The sequence below is a fragment of the Onychostoma macrolepis genome, chromosome 25 (genome assembly GCF_012432095.1).
Source record: "Onychostoma macrolepis isolate SWU-2019 chromosome 25, ASM1243209v1, whole genome shotgun sequence".
Classification (NCBI taxonomy): domain Eukaryota; kingdom Metazoa; phylum Chordata; class Actinopteri; order Cypriniformes; family Cyprinidae; genus Onychostoma; species Onychostoma macrolepis.
The window spans coordinates 10711538-10731822 of record NC_081179.1 but is presented as its reverse complement, the minus strand read 5'-3'; the positions used below and the strand labels follow the sequence as shown (position 1 = coordinate 10731822).

The window sequence follows — 20285 nt, the reverse complement described above, 5'->3', positions numbered from 1 at the left end:
CTCAAAGAAAATATGGGACTTACTTGACATACAAAGCCCTTATGAATCATATGTCCAGACTACATGCATTAGACTCATTCTCTTAAGAACACATGCCAATGTTACTTCTGTATCACCGTACTTGCTTAGTTATAGTGAATTTATGTCTTAAGATAGTATGCTACAGTTTTAATTAGATTTTATATGATCAATATATTCTAAATCAAATTTCAAGTCAATTTTGGTGTATGCTGCATATTTTATTTCATATATGTTTTGATACCTTTTATAAGGCAATAAAATATGTAGTTATAGTTACTCTTCCAGTAGTTACAAAAAGGCTAGTAAAAATATGAATCCCTTCATCTATTCATCATTTATCAATCTCTTTGTCCACTAAACCTTTATGGCTGTCTTCCCACGTCAAACCTAAACGTTTCATGCCTTTTATGAACAGTTGTGCATCGTGAAACACTTTATTACAGCACAAACTATGGCATTTTTGAAAGAAAGAAAAAAAGCTTATACTTTGTTTTTTTTTTTTTTTGCATTGTGACTACAGTAAATACAGTACAGGATGTCGCAACCCTCCAAATGTTTGATTTCTTTTACATCATTCATCGTCATCGTTGCTTTTTTTTACGTAAACCGTACGGAGTGCCCGAAAAGAATCGCCTGCAATAATATCCGTTTCTTTAAAAAATGCATGAATGAGAGCAAAAGACACAGATAGGCATTGATGAAGCAAGGAAAGCCCAAGACGGACAAAAAATACGTTTTAGTTTTTCGTTATTAGTAACTTGGGTGTTTAAAACACACATAAAACCACCTGCATTAGATACAACACTTCTTAGTTTGAAAAAGCTTTAAGAAAACACAGTTTTGACCAGTGAGGCAACCTGTTGTTTGTTCAGCGCGGTTGTTGTGGTGATTTACCCTCACTGTAGACGTTGATTAATAACGGGTGCTGCATCTCGCTTAGGCTGGCAGGTGAGTTTGTGGCTTGTGGGTCTGGTTGGCCGTTCGGCCGAGCGTCGTGGTCGGTTGGGGCCGCTGAATCCGAAATTTCAGAGTAGGCGAAGATTCTTTTTGGTGGTTCAAACCCTGAAAGATACAACCAATGTCATCCCAAACCTATTCCAAAATGCAGGTTGGAAACAACACGAGGGTGAGAAAAAAATAAAAACAAAACAACAAATACAGATTTCATTTGTTTATATTGCCTTGTATGGACAAGTATTTGATTATATAATTTTTAAAAAGGTCAAAAAATGATAATGTAAAATCTTAAATTTCTCTTATAATTAAGAATTAAATGAATAATAAATGTACAATTATAATTGAATTTATTATTTATTTACTTAATTAAAACATTTATTAATTAACAGTTAAAACAGCTAAATTTTCAGCATCATTACTCCAGTCTTCAGCGTCACATGATCCTTCAGAAATCACTCTAATATGCTGAGTTGGTGCTCAATAAACATTTATTATAATTATCAATATTGAAAACAGTTTTTGCTGCTCAATACATTTGTGGAAACTGTGATACACTACCATTTAAAAGTATGGTAAGATTGAAAAAAAAAAAAAATCTATTTCGAATGAATGATGGTCTTTAAAATTTCTATTTATAAAAAAAGTATCAGGGATTACACAAAAATATTAAGCAAGCAAAAAATTTGTTTCCAGCATTGATTATAATGATAAGAACCATTATTAATTGAGCGCCAAATCAGCATATTTTAATGATTTCTGAAGGATCCAGATACTGAAGACTGGAGTAATGACTGCTGAAAAATTTTAAATTGTATTAATATTTCTAAATATTACTGTTTGTACTTCATTTTTGATTAAAAAATGCTGTCTAGACTTCTTAGAAAAATGTATTTGTATCCAAACATTTGACCATTAGTGTTATCCAATTTTTTTCATTTTTTTAAATAATTTTCCAATAATTTTAAAATGTTTTATTTATAATCATCTCATGTGGCTGTGGAAATGGCTAATAATCTAAAACTCCAAAGTACCCTGGTAAATTACTGTGTCTGCTCAACATCAGAAAGGACTCCAATTCAGCAGATGGTCTCCAGGTGACACTGGTTCTGTAAGAAATTTTCAAAAGAAAGAAAATGACATTTACTTTTAAGATAACACAACAGACACAATCCAGATGAATAAAGGTTGGCTGTTGATTCTTAGAGGATAATAACAAGATGTGAAGATAATGAGGTCACAATACCAGATGTGTTAGGAGTCATCGGGTAGGGTTAGTCACGCTGGAAGAACTGTATATAGAAACAGAGCTTGCCTTTACCGTGTCATTCCACTGATGTGGAAGGTCCTCTGGCTCTGGAGGGTAGGACATCCAAGACGGGCTCCGGTAGGAGGACGGAGGAGACAGGACGAAGTAGTCCGAGTAGCCGGGCCGGTTGGCAGATATGGCATATACTGCTGTCATTGGGTTTCCTGTAAACATTGGAAGGCAAATGTTTTTTGACATGTCTGGAAACCAAACATCTCCCAAATTGATTCAAAATGTGGTATTATAATCATGTTTACCAAAACACACTGACCTGAGTAGCTTGTCATAGACTCGTCGACAGTGACAGCAGGGAAAGGAGCTCGGTTGATTGGCAGGTAGGGGGTGCCATTGTGCTGACTCATCTCTGAGGCCTCAGAGACACGAGGCTTCAGACTCATGTCTGGAGTGGAGCTACAAGAAGAGATGAAGCAGTCTTGTTATAATGTGATCAAACCACCAGGGGGCAACGCTGGCCAGCATCGCCTCAGAGCCGCATAACACACCTCAATGCAGTCAGCAGCACTGACAACCATGCAAAGCACCTTTAATGCATGCCAGCCACAGCATCTCAGAGGAAAAAAGCTTATTTGAATATACATGAGGCTCATCTCAATAACGCTGGCAATGTGATGCTGTAATGCTATGTGCTATGACACTGTCAGGGGAAAAAAATGTGCAGAAAAACTTGTCGTTGGGACAGTAGCCTCAGATGTTCATTAACATCAGTTGGAAATGTATTTCTAGCAGATCTACCTCTAAAGGACAAGGTGACAGTAAATGATCACCAGAGAAACTGATAAAGCGGTTAAGAAAAAAATGAATGAATTAAAGATAAATCAATAGATATAATTAATAATATATCTTGATTGTTCACATGTGGAAAAAAGTATGTGCTATTTGATTCATTAATTCATATTTAGATAAGTCAACTAAATATTTGACTAATTACTAGTTTAAAAATATTGCTGAATAAAAATAGAAAAGAATTGTTAATTTCTCATTACAAAATGACTAATAAATGCATTTTGAATTTGTTCAACTTGATATGCTAAATGTTAATTTATTGATTGATTAGTTCTTTTCTAAATTTGATTTCATTTGGCCTGCCATAAAAGGATACATATAATATATATGATCCAAAACAAAATGTACAAAAATATGAGTATGAACATGTATTTTAAGGTTTCTCTCACCATTTTAGAGAAGTATATAATTAATATAAAATACCCCATGAAATTATAAATCTATATAATTAAAATATGAAATTTTTTTTTTGCAAATATATGCAAATACTATCAATTTATAATATAATATAGTGCTGTCAAACGATTAATCGTGATTAATCGCATACAAAATAAAAGTTATATATATGCTTTAATTGACGCACGCACACACATTATTACTTGCACACAGAAGCTTGTCAACACTTCCCCGCAAATCCATACTGAATCGCTACATTGTATTTCTCAGCAATGACGTGTTTTTGAAGTAGGACTAAATTCACAGTTTTATTGTTTGTAGATAATTAACACGCACATTTAATTTCTCTCAAAATGGGCATATTTGAGAAAAAAAAGTAGAGTAGTTTGCTTTACTGAATATAACTGGCGGTCATTTAGCATTTCTATTGTAAAACATTAAATGATGTGCAGCTTCCATCTTACCTCGCTCTCTTTCAATGTTTTCAATCTTTGCGGCACGCTCAGCATCTGTGAATGCTAAACCCCGCCTACTTTGATTTGATTGGCCAGTTCAATTATTTTGACATTGACGAGCGCTGTTAGCCCGCTGAGGCAGAGCAGACTGAAAATGTTATTTGACAATTTGTAATTATTGGGGGGGACTTGTCTCCGCTGCGTGTTTCAAAGCATTTCAGGGGACCTTTAAGTCTAGTTATATTTTTTTTAATGAATTTTATGCTTGATTTTGGTGCATGCACTTAAACAATGCCATCAATATAATATAATGCAAGATCCAAATATGAGTATGAATGTGTATTTTGAGGTTTCTCTCACCATCTTAGTGAAGTTCCAGGTGGGGCTCCGCCTCTTGGAGGGATGAGGGGTGGCGGGGAACCCAAACCCATATCAGGCAGCTGGGTAAACCTGAACCCCTGCAGAGCCAAGCACAATCACCAGTGAACTTTCTGAATACTTATATGGTGACATATATCAGCATATCACCCTATATGCCCAAAATCAATACAAACAATCAAATTGTAAACTGCAAACATGAGTAGCACTGAAGAATGGCACTCACTGGTTTGGGGAGGCTACACTGGTGCATATCCGGCCCAAAGGAAGAGCCGCGCTGTAGAGCTCCACTGGGGTGGTTCATAGTCCCAGGTGCGCTGGTAACTCCGTCCAGGTAAGGGCTACCGTGGCTGGGGTTATACGGATTGTGAGGGTGGTGGTGATGGTGGTGGTGGTTGCTCGGGGTTGGCTCGGCAGAGGCCAAACCAAAGGCGTTGTCCAAGAGAAGGTGCATCTGCTGCCTCACTTCATCGATCGAGGGCTGCGAGCTCAGGGTGGATGAATCAGAGTGACCTTTGCCCTGGTGACCACCGCCAAAACCCAAGGAACTCAGAAGGCGGTCCACATCTGTCTCTTCAAATGGCTCGGGCTCACCCTGAGGTGGGTTCAGCGATGAGACATCAACAAATGACTAGTTAAATATTCAACTCTTTTTTTTGTTAAAACTTTTCAGGTTGAGATGTTTCAAAGTGCTGAAACTTTCTATTCATTTCCAGTTTTAGTTAAGATTTTAAATCTCTTTTTTTTTTTTAGAGAAGACTCAGACTTTTGGATACTTTTGTAGGTCAACCGCACTGCAAATACTCTGAAAACTCAGCACTTTTAAAAGCTCAGCACAGTCACAGCTATTATCCAATATCACATTTCCAATCTAAACTAAATATTATATTAATCACTAATATAGAGAAAACATCTTTTAGTTTCCCTCTAATGTATGCAGCCTTAAACATCAGTTGAAAATGTATTTCTACCTTATCTACCCCTTTTGGCAATGTGACAGTCAATAATGTGACAATTGAGAAACTGACATTTCTATTAAGAAAAAAATAAATGAATATATTAATAAAAAAAAAGATAAATACATTTATAAATAAATTAGATTAACATGTCAATAAAGTATTTGCTATTTGTTAAAAATGTTTAACATATTTCAAAAATATTTTATCAAAATGTAGATAAATATGCAAATAAAAGCTAAATATTTTACCAATTACTACTACAGAAATTATAGTGATAAAACTAAAAATAACAATGAAAAATTATATTTTTAATTTCTCATTACAAGATCTTAATTTATCTAAATGCTAAATGTTTTTTTATTGATTTATGTCAATGAAATATAAATAAATAAATAAATGTGCTGTTAAATCGTGGTTAATCATGATTAATCACATCCAAAATAAGTTTGTGTTTACATAATATATGTGTGTGTGTACTGTGTATATATATCATTAAACGTAAATATAATATTTACGTTTAATGATGTTCTGCTCTGTTTCATGATGACGTGGGCAAAATTCAGAGTTAGAGCACCAGCTACCATCATCTCAAGCTCTTTACCGTCATAAACTGGGTTTAAAGTTAAAGCTAAAGGTAATCGCCTTCATTTAAGCCTCAAAGCAAACTTGAGCTGAGAGTCATTACTAAAGCAAAAAGACTCTCTGCCGGCTCCCTGAACTGTGAATGACATGCGCCGTGTGGAAAGACTACAGGGATTTAGGGTCCCATGATGCAAGAGGCTAGCAGCGCTTACATCGTAGCCGCTGTTGCGGATGCCCCTCCTAGATCTCTCCCTCATGACCAGCATGTCCATCTCTGTCTCTACAGGGCTCGGGGTGTTCAGAGACTGCCTGCTCCAGTATGCAGGTTCCCTGTGGGAGTCACTGTTGAAAGAATGGTTGAAAAGTTCAGTATTGTCTTACGAACCAACACGGTTATTGCAGTCATGGTTAATTTTACATTGTGGTTTATTTTTATTCTTCTACACAATGAAATATTGATTTCCAAACACCGGAGAAAACATTTCAACTCATTAAAGAGCTCTTTATTCATGCCATAGGGAGAGTTTAAGAATGAATGGTGTTGTTTATTTGCATGAACTGTTATTTTAGTACACAATTCAATAAAACGAATTATGCAAAGGCACAAACATTGTAGAAAAACTTATATGTATACATAACTGTTCAAAAGTATGAGTTGGTCTGATTTTTTAAAATAAATTAATACTTTTATTCTGCAATGATTAAATTAAATTGATCAAAAGTTACAGTAAAGACATTTATAATGTTACAAAAGTTTTCTATTTAATTAAAATATTTATTTTTTAACTTTCTGTAATCCTGGGGAAAAAATGGACTGGAGTAATGATGCTGAAAATTCAACTGCATCACAGGAATAAATTACATTTGAAAAATATATTCAAATAGAAAAATGTTATTGTAAAATGTAAGTTAATTGAAATTTCACAATATTGCTATTTTTACTATATCAAACAAGTGCAGCCTTGGTAGGCATAAGAAACTTCCTTCACAAACATAAGAAATATATATGAATTAATAAATTAAATAATATAAAATAATAATAATATATTTATAAATTTATTTAGCACCATTTTTAAAAAATATTTTTTATAAAATAATTGGGTAACACTTTATAATAACTGCACGCTATGAATCATTAGGTAAACATTAGTAAATAGTTAGTTAATCCTTTATAAAGCATTGTCCCAACATTAATAGTCATTAGTAAGCAGTTTATAAATACAGCTATAAATGCCTTATTCTTGATTTATAAGGCTCGGTTATCTTCCTAACAGAAACAAACAAAAACAAACACAACACAGAGGGATACAGAACTCAGAAATATTTATTTCAAGATGCAAAAAAAAAAAAAAAGAAACTGTACTGTACAATTTCTATTTTATTTTATTTTTCTATGAAAAGTTTGTACAGTTGTACAGTTTCATTTTTTTGCATCTTGAAAACATTTCTGTGTTCTGTATCCCTCTGTGTTTCTGTTTGGGAGATGAATTAGCGTTTAAATCTGCTTTGTAAATGCTTTATAAGGTATAAATAGTCCTCACTTTAGATGAGCTCACAAAAATAGATGGTTGGCAACTACTAAATATTTTATAACTACCTGACTTAATCAGGAATTACAGCAGGAATGTGTTAATAAAGCATTTATTAACAAACTGAACAATTATTATCATGTGTCTGAATAATAAGATTTATAAATGTACATTTAAATAGTTAAATTAATCATTTACTTACACTTTCTAAATGATCTTATGAACCACTGACAACTCTTAAATAACTGGTTTGTAAATAACGTAATTTAGAAATGATAAATTAATAATTAATTTATAAACTGCTTACTAATGCATATTAATGTTGGAACAATGCTTTATAAAGGATGAATTGACTATTTACTAATGCTTTACTAATGATTCATAGTGTGCAGTTATTATAAAGTGTTACCAATAATTGCTTACATTTACTTATGTTTTTTTCAATGAACTGTGTGTAAATGAACAAAACTATCAACAATATTACATATTATATTATATTAATACTTAATTGTGTTACATTTTTCCTAAAAGCAAAAAGTTTTGCCACTGGTGTAAGAAAAAATTAATAAATATTTATATAAATAAATTATATTTATTCTATTTTATTCTATTGCAAAAGTGCCTTACCTGTCTAGTAAATTAGCCCCATAATTTTAGCACATATACACTGTATCTGAAACAATTCCACCTTTCATTTTCCTTTTTTATCCTTTATCTAGGAAAACGCTACTGGCTTATTTTCCTCAAAATATTTTGGGATGACTGAGAACAGGGACTTAATCTCCGCCCACCTCCTGCGGTACTTTACGTAAGTGGAGGGTTTCCTGTCATCCTTCGGCCCCCTCAGATCTTCCAGGTCCAGGGAAGCGTTCTCTCGCCTCAGCCGGTCTCGATGGCTGTACATGTGGCCGCTGCCGCTGCCGCTGCTGCTAGTGACCGGCCCGTCACTGTAACCTTTCCTTTTAGCTTTTAACCTCAGCTTATTCCGGTAATGCTCGATGTCCGACTTCTGCTTCAGCCCCATGTTGACCTGCAGGTGAAAATCTGATGTTATTTATTTACTCCAGTTTTGTGCTACTCAGCTGACCATAAGTGAGTCTAAATAGAACCTTTTTTGCTGATCTAGAGGGAAAATGTGTGGAACAGATTCTGTGTGGGTTTGCCCAGTAAACTGACAAGCACTCAAAACAGGTAAAAATAAATCAACAATAAAAGCCTCTTAATGAGGTGGCCCATCTCCACAGTGACAGCGAGCTCACCTCTCCGTTCAGGATGACAGAGTCTTGGCTGTGATTGGAGGAGTCAGGATAGGAATAGTTGAGTGGGGCAGCCATAGGCTTGATGGTGATGAGGCGTAGAGAGCCAGTTAGAGAATCATAATGGTCTGCAAACAGACACAGGAGACTCGTGCAGTCATAAAATTACAGTAGGAGGGTAAAAAGGGGATAAGCAAAGAGTGCAGCTGTAAATACTCAAAAACAGAGTCTGACACTAGCCACTGGTGCACATTATACTGAGAAATCACTTATTTATGAGTTTGGGGGTTTAATGGTGTGTGAGATATCTTGGATGGCGAAGCTCCTGTACTTAAAAAAAAAATTGTATGAGAATAATATTACTGTATCGTTGTTTTAAGGCTTTCAATACCCTCATAAAACATTTATGAGAACTAAATACTTGTTACAGGTTCAGTTACAGGACTGATGTTTCTTAAAATTTGTGACCCTGGATCACAAAACCAGTCTTAAGTCGCTGGGGTATATTTGTAGCAATAGCCAAAAATACATTGTATGGGTCAAAAGTATCGATTTTTCTTTTATGCCAAAAATCATTGGGATATTAAGGAAAGATCATGTTCCATGATGATGTTTTGTAAATTTCCTATCGTGTATATATATATATATATATATCAAAACATAGTAATATGCATTGCTAAGAACTTAATTTGGACAGCTTTAAAGGCAGTTTTCTCAATATTTTTTATTTTTTTTACAACCTCAGATTCCAGATTTTCAAATAGTTGTATCATCAATGGAAACTATACATCAATGAAAAGCTTATTTATTCAGCTTTCAGATGATGTATAAATCTCAATTTTAAAAAAAAACCGACCATAATGACTGGTTTTGTGGTCCAGGGTCGTATTTTAAACTTTTTTTTAAATGTTATATTTATTTATATTTATTGTAATATTTATGATAAATATAAATGTTAATATAATATAATATAATATATGCAAAAGCACAAACATTTTATAAAATAAATTACATATACATTGCTGTTCAAAAGTTTGGGGTCAGTAAGATTTTTTTTTTTTTAAAGAAATTAATACATTTATTCAGCAAGGATGATTAAATTGATCAAAAGTGACAGAATATAATTGAAAATAACTGGTTACAAATAATTATATTTCAAGTAAATGCTGTTTTTTTTCTTCAATTCTATTCATCAATTAATGTATCACAGTTCCCACAAAAATATAATATAATATAATATATAGGGCTGGGCAACACGGAGTGATCACGCTAGTAAAATGAACTGGGCTTTGGAGGTCAAACGTGCTCAGGCACTGTTAGTGTGAGTACACCCTTATTCACCCACATCCCGCACACACGAGTCTCTACCCACCCGCACCCACACTTGCCCATCAAGTGTTGTCCCGCGCCACACTCTGCTGCCTTGGGTCCCGCGATCGTGCAGGTCTCTACTCGGAAGGTACCTGTTATAATGTTATGATCGAGGCTCTGGACTCTGAGCATAACTTGTTTTCTATAACAAACTATAAAATATTTTTAAATTGAGATTTACAATAAATATTTTAACTGCTACTATGTAAAAGGAAAAAAAAAAAGCACCTTATTTGTGTGTTAAGTGTTTGCAAACCAAATGCTATTGCATTTTTGTTCATATAGCAGTACTTTTAAATGAAAAAAATGCACAATACACTACTTTTGAATTCATTATTGAATTTTGTGCATAACAATGAAAATCATGTGATTAATCGTGATTAAAAAATTTAATCGTTGCCCAGCACTAATAATATAATATAATATAATAATTTTACAAATGTTTCTAATCGTACAAATGTTTACCATTTAAGTTCTCATAAGTTATACATATTATTATATTTTTAAATTAATCTTTTAATCTTATGCAATTTTACTTTTAAAGTAAATGTATTATTTTTATTTTATATATATAGATCCAGCGTTCCTGATTGTAATTATGGGCTTCATAAATGGGTTATGATCCTAAGGAATGATAATTGTGTTGCTCCTTTTATCTCTGTGTCTTTCTCACCATTTCTTGTGTGCTGCTCTTCTTTGGGTGCTTTCTGTGCCGTTGATCTCCGAGCTGTGGAGCTTCTGCCCGTGTTCAGCTTCCCAGATTCATTGCTCGAAACAGAGCCGTCCTCGCTTGGCAACCTGCTGCGGGGTAGCCATGGCAACAGAGGCAATGGTTAGTTTGCTGCATGCAGTATGATGCAGGGTTAACAGTTGCCTTGCAGGGCCCTCTGGCCTCTGTTAACCTGCATTAAATTACAGTGGTGTCATTTAGCAGACATCACCGTAGGGTGAGCATCCACTCATCATGTTTTGTGCCATTTAAATGAATGTTCAACAACAGGACGAATCCTGATCTGGAACAACAACCACAATGAGCCACAGACCACATATCAGAATGCATATCATGTGCCAGCGAGAGTTCTAACACATCACTACTGGAAAGATTGTTGGCAAGCATATCACATTAACACTGACTTGCTAGGACAAAGGAAATCTATAGACCATTTGTTTATGGCATATAACTAATGGTGTGTAAACCAAAAGCGAATCTAATTATTTGCATGAGTAGATTACATACAAAGTCAATGCAAAGATGCAAATTCGCGCAGGGTGATACGTTTGCCATGGTATTCGCCTCAATCGTGTCCTCCACGCAAGTTGAAACATTACAACCCATGCACACACCATAAAAAGCAATGGGAATATTCAATTTTCTGATACAACCGTACGTGTCAATAAGCTTTGATTTGCTTGTGCGTCAACGCGTCATGCGAAATTCCCGCTCGTGTTGAAAATTTTCAAGTTGCGCAGAAGACATGTTTGAGGGGAATATTGCGCAGTTGTGGCAATTGCGTAGCCCAATTTGCATCATTTGCACCACCCTTCGCGAACTCACGTCTATCTGCGTCTTTGCATTGACTTTGTATGTAATCTACTCATGCAAATAATTAATTAGCTTTTGGTGTGAACACACCATAAGAATTGTGAAGAAACTAAAAGATCCCAAGAGACGAATATAGATAGATAGATAGATAGATAGATAGATAGATAGATAGATAGATAGATAGATAGATAGATAGATAGATAGATAGATAGATAGATAGAGAAACAATATATTTTAAATTATATAAAGTTCAATTGAAATTATTTAATTATTTTTAAGTGTACATAATAATGATATAACATATATTACACATACATAATTACAATATTATTATTATTATATTACATATATGATATTAATATATGAATTATATATATATATATATATATCTCATTGGTTTGCAATTTATATATATATATATATATATATATATATATATATATATATATATATATATATATATATATATATATATATATAAAATGCAAACAAATGAGTTGTTCACAATAACATAATACATTTATATTCATGTACTGTATGAAATTCTCAGTAAATCTGTTTTGCACAGAAGAACAGAAATAAAGTGAGCTCAAAATGGGGTTCTACATTGATTTTATACTTTAATTTTAGATTATAACATCCATAAAGCTCAGGGAACCATAAAAGCAACTACCTATAATTACAGAAACAAGGACTATTTCATTTTCACATCAAAATAAAAGCTTCAACCGAAATCCATCTCTCTCTTAGATGAAGGTAATAAGGCACAGTCAACAAAATATGAATATTACATTAAATCTGCTAATCTCTCAGGCATGCGTGCCAACAATCTGCCATGCACATAACACCCAGCCCCGCTGGACTCGCAACCGCCACCACCGCACCAACACACGCACACATCTTCTAGGTCGAGCGTTGCCCAAGCTGCCTATGGGCACACTGAATCATACATGATTCTGTAGCTGTGAGTGTACTTAGCTTCTCTGCATGCATCTCTGTCTGTCTCTGCCAGGTTTAAATGCTTGTGTATTTACCGCATTTGCTTTTCCAAATAATTATTTCCCCAGCCCTGCTCTCTGCAGGCTCATTTCCTTTTAATCGAGCCACTCAGGAGAGATAACAAACGGCAGAATACATTTGTATTCCAACTAATTGTATTCTAACTAAGTGCGGATGCTAATCGAGAAAGAGTGAGAGAAGGAGAAACAATGAGAGGGAGAGGAACACTAAGCCACACTGCAACCATTTCAAGGATCAGTGCTTTTTGCTCTGTCGCATTGTCCCACGTATGACGCAAAGGCATATTTACGATCCCATGGCCCGCATAGAGTGGTTAAGCAACCCAGAGATGTGGGAGATGCGGGGTGGTGAGTTTTAATGACCTTGAAGGGCCGTTTTTGCGACGAGAGTATCGTGCGAACTGAACGCTGATAAATTTCCTACCATCTTTCATTTGCATTTTTATGCAGGATCAGAAAAGGACCTTGGGAGGTTTCGCTCTTTGTGAAGAAAAAATACTTTTTCTGAAGCAATGGGGACAAAGAATAACACACCAAAAAATTTATCTAAAGAATCAAGGGCTTTAAATCCAGTGAACACTTTCTGATTTAATCTGTCATTTACATTTTTTGCATGTTCAATACAACCCTGATGAGACACGTGATAGTCTGAATATATAATATATACATATGAGTTATGACTTTGGTCCCAAATAAACAGCATTGACAGGACACTTGTGTTACATAACACCATTTTTGACATGCAAAATTGAAATATGACCCGAAATATAAACCCAAGCAAGTCATTATGCAAATTTTCAGTAATACTTTGATACTTTGTCTGAAAAAATGAAAAATAAATTATATATATATATATATATATATATATATATATATATATATATATATTTTTTTTTTTTAATTATAATTATTTATTTATTTATTTTTGTAAACAAAAGCCTTTCGTACTGGGGTAAAAGTAGGCATTTGTTAACAGGTCATTTTGATCTATCATAACAAAGGCAATGATTATATATTTCAAGGATGCATGCAATATTTTGTCCAAATGTATAAAAATTTACAATTTTAATTTAAAAAAATTAAATAAAGTTTTAAATTCTACATTAAAAAAAAAAAAAAACGTACAGACCTTTTTGAATGTTTAGAATTTAATAAATTAATATTTTTATTCAGCAAGGATGCATTAACTTGATCAAAACTGACAGTAAAGACATTTATTTCAGTCTGCTGATTTCTGTTTACATAAATGCTGTTGTTTTAAACTTTCTATTCACCAAAAACATCTTGAAATATCATGGTTTCCACAAAAATATTTAGCAGCATAATTATTTTCAACATTGATAATAATAATAAGAAATGTTTCTTGAGCAGCAAATCAGCATATTAGAATGATTTCTGAAGGATCATGTGTAATGATGCTGAAAATTCAACTTTGCCATCAAAGGAATAAATTATATATTTTTTTATATACTGAAATCAAAAAATGTTCTTTTAAATTTTAATAATATTTTACAATATTACTGTTTTTACTGTATGTTAGGTCAAATAAATACAGCTTTGGTGTGCATAGAAAAAAATCTGATTTCCTAAAGATTTACATTATTAAATAATTAGCATTTTTAAATTTTGACTTTGAGTATTAGATAACGGAAAAGTTAATCTAAGCTTGCACAATTACTTGTCCATTACAGATATACATGCATGCAAATAAAAAAGATCATGGGCAAAATCATACAGTATGCACCAGGCAGATGTTGGCATTGGTGATAAGTGTCTGTCTTTCTTGATTTCGATTCTAAAAATACGTCAAGAGAACAAATGCCTTTGTTCTTAAGCACACAGTGTACTTTGTTCTTCCCTCCACGATTCTCATTGTCCCTGCTGCGTCTTAAAGTCAAGAGCTCAATCCGCTCAGTGGTAATTATACGTCATACTTGAGGTGTACTTGATTTTTCAGTGGAAGAAGATAAGAAATGCAACTGAAATAGAACTGTGTGGTCATATCGGGTTGGATGGCTTTTAAAACATTTATGACGCTCAAGCTTTAAAGGCTTTAGTGTTCTATAGAGAGTTGAGCAATATACTATCATACTAGCTTATTCCATTTGGTACGCCTAAAAATATGCACATACTTCCTTTGTTCTATAATAAAAGCACTCACCTGAGATGCATCTCTGTCGACTGGGGTCTTTTTGAGGCCGTACCATCTTGTAACACCGCCACCCTGTCTTGTGTAAGAGGGGCGTCCCGTACCGGGAGGGACAGGACAAGTGTGTCCTTGGTGACAGTGAGAGCCTCCTCACCTGGCCGGCCCATGTGCTGCTTGGCATAGTCAAAGCCCTGCACGGGCTGCACAGGAAATGATGTGCCGTAATTGGACGGGGGGAGAAGAAAGTAAGAGTTACACAATGCAGCATCGGGCATTTTATTTCAATCAGCAAGGGAATGCTGGCCATCCTAATTTATTCATGGGCTGAAGGTACTTTGAATCTAACTATATTTCATGGAGCCCGCATACGATGCATCAAGTTGCCATGAGATATTTAATATGGAAGAGCTATGAAGCCCTCGTTTTAATGAATTATGGATCAATCTCCTGCAGAACTGGGCGCACAGAGGCAGGGTGCCTGTTGGATCTTAAAAAAGTGTGACAGGGCATCGCTGTTATCATGTAAATGGGGAAAATGTGTGATTAATTTGATTAATAATTCATTATAGGTTGCGCTTTGCACGTGCTGTTGTCACATTTACAAGATCTATTAGAGAGGTGTATCATTTCTACACCTTGTGTCATCAAACAGAATCGCAAAAATAATTATGATTAATGTATAATATTAAAATTCTGGCAAGTGCAACAAGCTGATAATTATTTTCATGTTATGGCCGATAAATAATACATAACCAATATTAAAATTCTATAAAATTTTGTAATAAATTAAAAATAAAACACAGTAACAAAAAATAATCAATCATTCTAAATGCTACATTGGAATCATAATATTTTAATGCACAGGATGAATATATATATATATATATATATTTATACATACATACACACACACACACACACACACATCTATATCTATATATATAATATTTGCATTATTTATATTATATATGAATTGTATATATGATTGTTTTAAATAATTGTAAATTAAATTAAATTCCATTACATTTTAAATCAGTTATTAATATACTGATTTATTGTGCATTACTAGCGAAAATGTTTTGACAACACCAAAAAGAAACAGTAAGTGTGTGTGTGTGTGTGTGTGTGTGTGTATGTACGTATATGTATGTATGTATGTATGTATGCATGTATAATATTGATTATTATAATTATTTATAATTTATGAATATAATTTATACATTAAATATTTAAACACATTTATGAATTTATATTTAATTATTTTCTTATTTTTTTATCTTACACACACACACACACACACACACATACAGTATATATATATATATATATATATATATATAAATTGTGTATATGATTGGTTTTAAATAGTTTTAAATTAATTAATAAAATTAAAAAATTAAATTATATTTTAATATTGTTAGGTACTGATTTCTCATGCATTACTAGCGAAAATGTTACACCAAAAAGAAACAGTAAAAGTATAAACTTCTGTGAAGAGCAACATTATAATATTAGTATCATCTTCCTGAGCGTTCTCTATTAGACGCTGACCTTGGATAAGGTCAAATCCAACTCAAATATAATTCACATGCTCAGCTGAACTATAATTCACTTGCGCTCCATCCGATTGTATTTGAGAGGAGCCAGAGTCTTTCACTGGCTGACGCGGGTCGTGACAGTCCACAAACCCCTTATATAAATCTTAGTTTAATCCAAGTTCAATTTGATTTAAGCATAGAATCCAGGTTGTAAGTCTTGCACGGATGTGAACTGTGCAAACAAGCTGGGGAAACACATAAGGACTTTTCAAACACATCGACAGGCTGAAGCAAAAATCATGCAAGCGCACACACATGGAATTGATCACGTCTGAGCCTGACAAATCATCGGTGTCTGGATCTGAAATCCTTATATGACTTTATTCTCATTCTGATCATACAGTGAACATTCACACACCTCCTCCAATTCCCTTATGCTAACATGGGACGCTCTTGCGTGAAACTGGAACACTTTATACACTGATCCGCAAATTACCGTGCATAAGCAAAATCATGTTCCTGAAAGGACGTCTTAATTGGACGGAGTAGGGAATGTTTTCAGATCAGAGAACACGGCTAAGAGGGAGTATGATCAAAGAGACGATTATTATAATTACAATTGATTTGCATACTGTTTTACTTCATTACTAAAAACAATACAGTTATACTACAGGGATAGTTCACTCAAAAAGGCGCACCCTCATGTTTCATACCCATTTAACTTACTTTCTTCAGTGGAACACAAAAACAGAAGTTTAGCAGAATGTCAAAGCTGCTCTTTTGCATACAATTAAACTGGATGGTGATCATGTGTTGTAAAGCTCCTAAAAGGACAAAAAGCCATATGAAAACATCATAAAAGCAGTTTATATAAATTGTGCATCACATATCAAGTCTTTTGAAGCCATTTGATAACTTTGCGTGAGGCACAGACTGAATTTAAGCTGTTATTCATTGAGTATTTTGCTTGATAGGTCACCATTCACTTTCATTATATGGAAAGAGCAGCTTAGACATTCTGCTAAATATTCTACACAAAAAAGAAAGTCTCTTTTGCTCACCAAGGCTGCATTTATTTGACCAAAAATACAGTAAAAACAGTCAAATTGTAAAAAAAAACAACAATTACAATTAAAATAACTGTTTTCTATTTGTATAAATTTTGAAATTCAATTAATTCCTGTGATGCAAAGCTGAATTTTCAGCATCAATACTCCAGTCTTCAGTGTCACACGATCCTTTAGAAATAATATTCTAATATGCTGATTTGCTGATTAATAAATGTTTCTTATTATCAATGTTGTAAACAGTTGTGCAGTTAAATATTTTTGTAGAATTTGATATACATTCAATCAGGATTCTTTGAGAAATAAAAAGCAGAGTTAATATTTGTAACTGTAAATGACTTTACTGTCAGTTTTGAACAATTTAATGCATCCTTGCTGAATAAAAGTATTAATTTCTTTGGAAAAAAATCTTAATGATCTGAAACTGTGATTTGCTGTGAAAACTTCCTTCTAGACATGAGCACATATAGCAGATCCTATAGCACCTTGCTGTTGGGTCATTCAATGTATCCTGTTTTAGATGAAAAGTCTTTGCAATCTATTTAAACTTCACCTAATTATGCATATATGTAACCTTGGCATATCACTCAGCTTGGGGTGGCCTAATTTCTTAACCTGCATTTGGTCTGGATCTATTTGAAAGCCTCATAATCGTGACAAAGAAATCATAATTGCAGTAACACTATGGCAATATTTAAAATCTTCCCCATTCTGTTATAAGTCATTGTCCTGCAATCTCAAATGGAGGTACAATAAAGGAGATATTTGTGTTTTGCAGATCGAAGATATTCTCAGTGCACTAGATCTTACTCGATTACATGGAGGATAGATAACCTTCTGTTTCCCCTTCCCCCTGCGGACAGATTTCCCACAAGCACATTAAGGATGCGTGGACTACAAACATGCAGCCAAGCACCATGCACAAGCCAGAAATACCTGGTGGTGATAACTCCCATCTCTTCGATATGAGGTCTGGACAGGAAAAGTAGTGAAGACACAATTGGAGGGATATTTTGGGGGCGTTAAAGTGAAATGTGTCATTCCAAGGTTTAAACAGCACGTCTCATGTGTGGTGACAACATTGAGTGTTTGAGGAACAAGCCACTATTTCAAAAGCTTATGTCCAGCAACATATTCAGATGTAAAATAAAAAAAATAAAAGGATTTTGTGAATAGTATGAAGGAAAGCAGGATATTTTATTAGTAGTCAAAATGAGATAACATCATCGGTATGACACAACAATGGGTCTCATTCCTTCATTTAAAAGAATCCTGATTCATTAATATTGCAAAGAAGAAAAAAACAAATCCACATGAATCAAACAGAAATTTTGTATGGTACCATTTTCTTTTGTGCTCATGAATGTTATCGGTTATAACAGAGTTATTGTATTAGAGTTATTATTTTCAATACAATACAGTTATTATTTTTATTATATTTGTAAATATGGATTAATAAAAATTTATTTGACATTTATTACTGTTTTAAATTATATATATATATATATATATATATATATATATATATATATGTGTGTGTATATATATATATATATATATATATATATATATATGTGTGTGTGTGTGTGTGAGATTCATAAATATAACTGTAATTAATATTAATAATTAATATGTTTATAAATCAAAAATAATAATAAAATAGAAATAACTTCAAAACAAAATTTCTTCTATATAGTTTATGTAATTAACATAAACACACACACATAAATATAATTAATGTTAATTAATAATTATAACATGAAATATAATAAATATTTATATAATAAAAATATAATCTAACTAGAAATGATTGGAAAATAAAATAATACATAAAATATGAATATTTAAAATCATAAATTCTTCTAAATTGTTTATTAAATTAATATAATTTAAATTAATATTTTAAAACGTTTAAAATAATTTAAACGTTTTATTTATCAAATGGTTCTAAGCTTTTTTTATTTAAATTTTTTTCAGAGAAAAGAATATCTGTTATAAATTTAAAGAACTATCATTTTATCTTTGTCAGTCAGAATATTAATATTGGTGTATCTCTCTTCCAGTTATTAGTGAATGAGACCAATTGTCACTGGACTTTTATTTATTAATATGATGCTGACATCATATTAGTTTGGACAAGACAGTGATGTGTTTATTTGAAAAGTCGTGGTTTGGAAGCGCCTACCTTGGTGCGGGGATGAAAATTGCGAAACGCGCTGGTCTTGAATACGGTTCGGTTTCTCCTGCATATGATAGCGACCGCCATAACCACCACAACCATCACCAGCGATACAGGTATCAGGACCGCCAGTATCCAGAGGTTACTAGGCAGACTCTTCACCACCGCTGTTTACACACAAACACAATCACAAACATAGATTGGAAATCAATAGACTCATTCACAACGTTTGAACATGATTTACGCCTGTGCGTCTCCAGCACACTCTCTTACAGTAATCCAACTCCCCTCTGTCTCCTACTGTCTGTGGTTAGCTCCTAATGAGCTGAATCTGTCTTTCGGCTGTAGCTCTTATCTGAGAGATTAAACCCCCACTGCTGGGTCTGATTGTGTATTATTCATACAAAACTGGGGCTTTGCTCATCTCCGGCAGACAAACTGGGCTCGACGCCCCAGTTGAGAGCTCAGTAAACTTGTGTAAACTCTCTACACCCAAATCCCCTGCGGTTTCTCTAGCGCGGTGTGAGATAGCTATAGACCTCATTTGGAAAAATAAGTCAGCATTATCATGCTCACTTTCTTTGGTTCCTTATTAAGTCAAAGTAGAATTTTCGGTTCATTTCCACAGTTTCACTGATAAAATATTTCAGTCGTCTGTTCTTGCATTAATAAAGATTTTCACATTTTCTGCCGTAAATGCAAGTGGCGCAGAATTGCTAAAGAAATGCTAAGCTAATGGCAAGGCAAGGTTGCTAGCTAGATATTTACTTGCCAAG

General features: G+C 33.6%; 1 protein-coding gene across 5 annotated transcripts in view; it reads right to left on the bottom strand.

Moving 5' to 3' along the window:
• Positions 1-507: 507 nt before the first annotated feature.
• The window catches only part of kiaa1549la (KIAA1549-like a), a 50197-nt gene continuing 30419 nt past the window's right edge, over positions 508-20285 (bottom strand). For 2 of the 5 annotated variants that reach the window (XM_058766840.1, XM_058766845.1), the window contains exons 11-23: positions 19516-19676; positions 18267-18302; positions 14738-14925; positions 10688-10815; positions 8647-8771; positions 8179-8417; positions 6071-6200; positions 4544-4912; positions 4300-4397; positions 2556-2695; positions 2291-2448; positions 2010-2084; positions 508-1083 (exon numbers count right to left, since the gene is read on the bottom strand). In XM_058766840.1, the coding sequence (XP_058622823.1) occupies positions 2055-2084; positions 2291-2448; positions 2556-2695; positions 4300-4397; positions 4544-4912; positions 6071-6200; positions 8179-8417; positions 8647-8771; positions 10688-10815; positions 14738-14925; positions 18267-18302; positions 19516-19676 (1802 nt within the window). In that variant the 3' untranslated portion in view covers positions 508-1083; positions 2010-2054. The remainder of the gene's footprint in view (positions 1084-2009; positions 2085-2290; positions 2449-2555; positions 2696-4299; positions 4398-4543; positions 4913-6070; positions 6201-8178; positions 8418-8646; positions 8772-10687; positions 10816-14737; positions 14926-18266; positions 18303-19515; positions 19677-20285) is intronic. The other 3 variants (XM_058766842.1, XM_058766841.1, XM_058766843.1) reach the window with 3 other exon arrangements.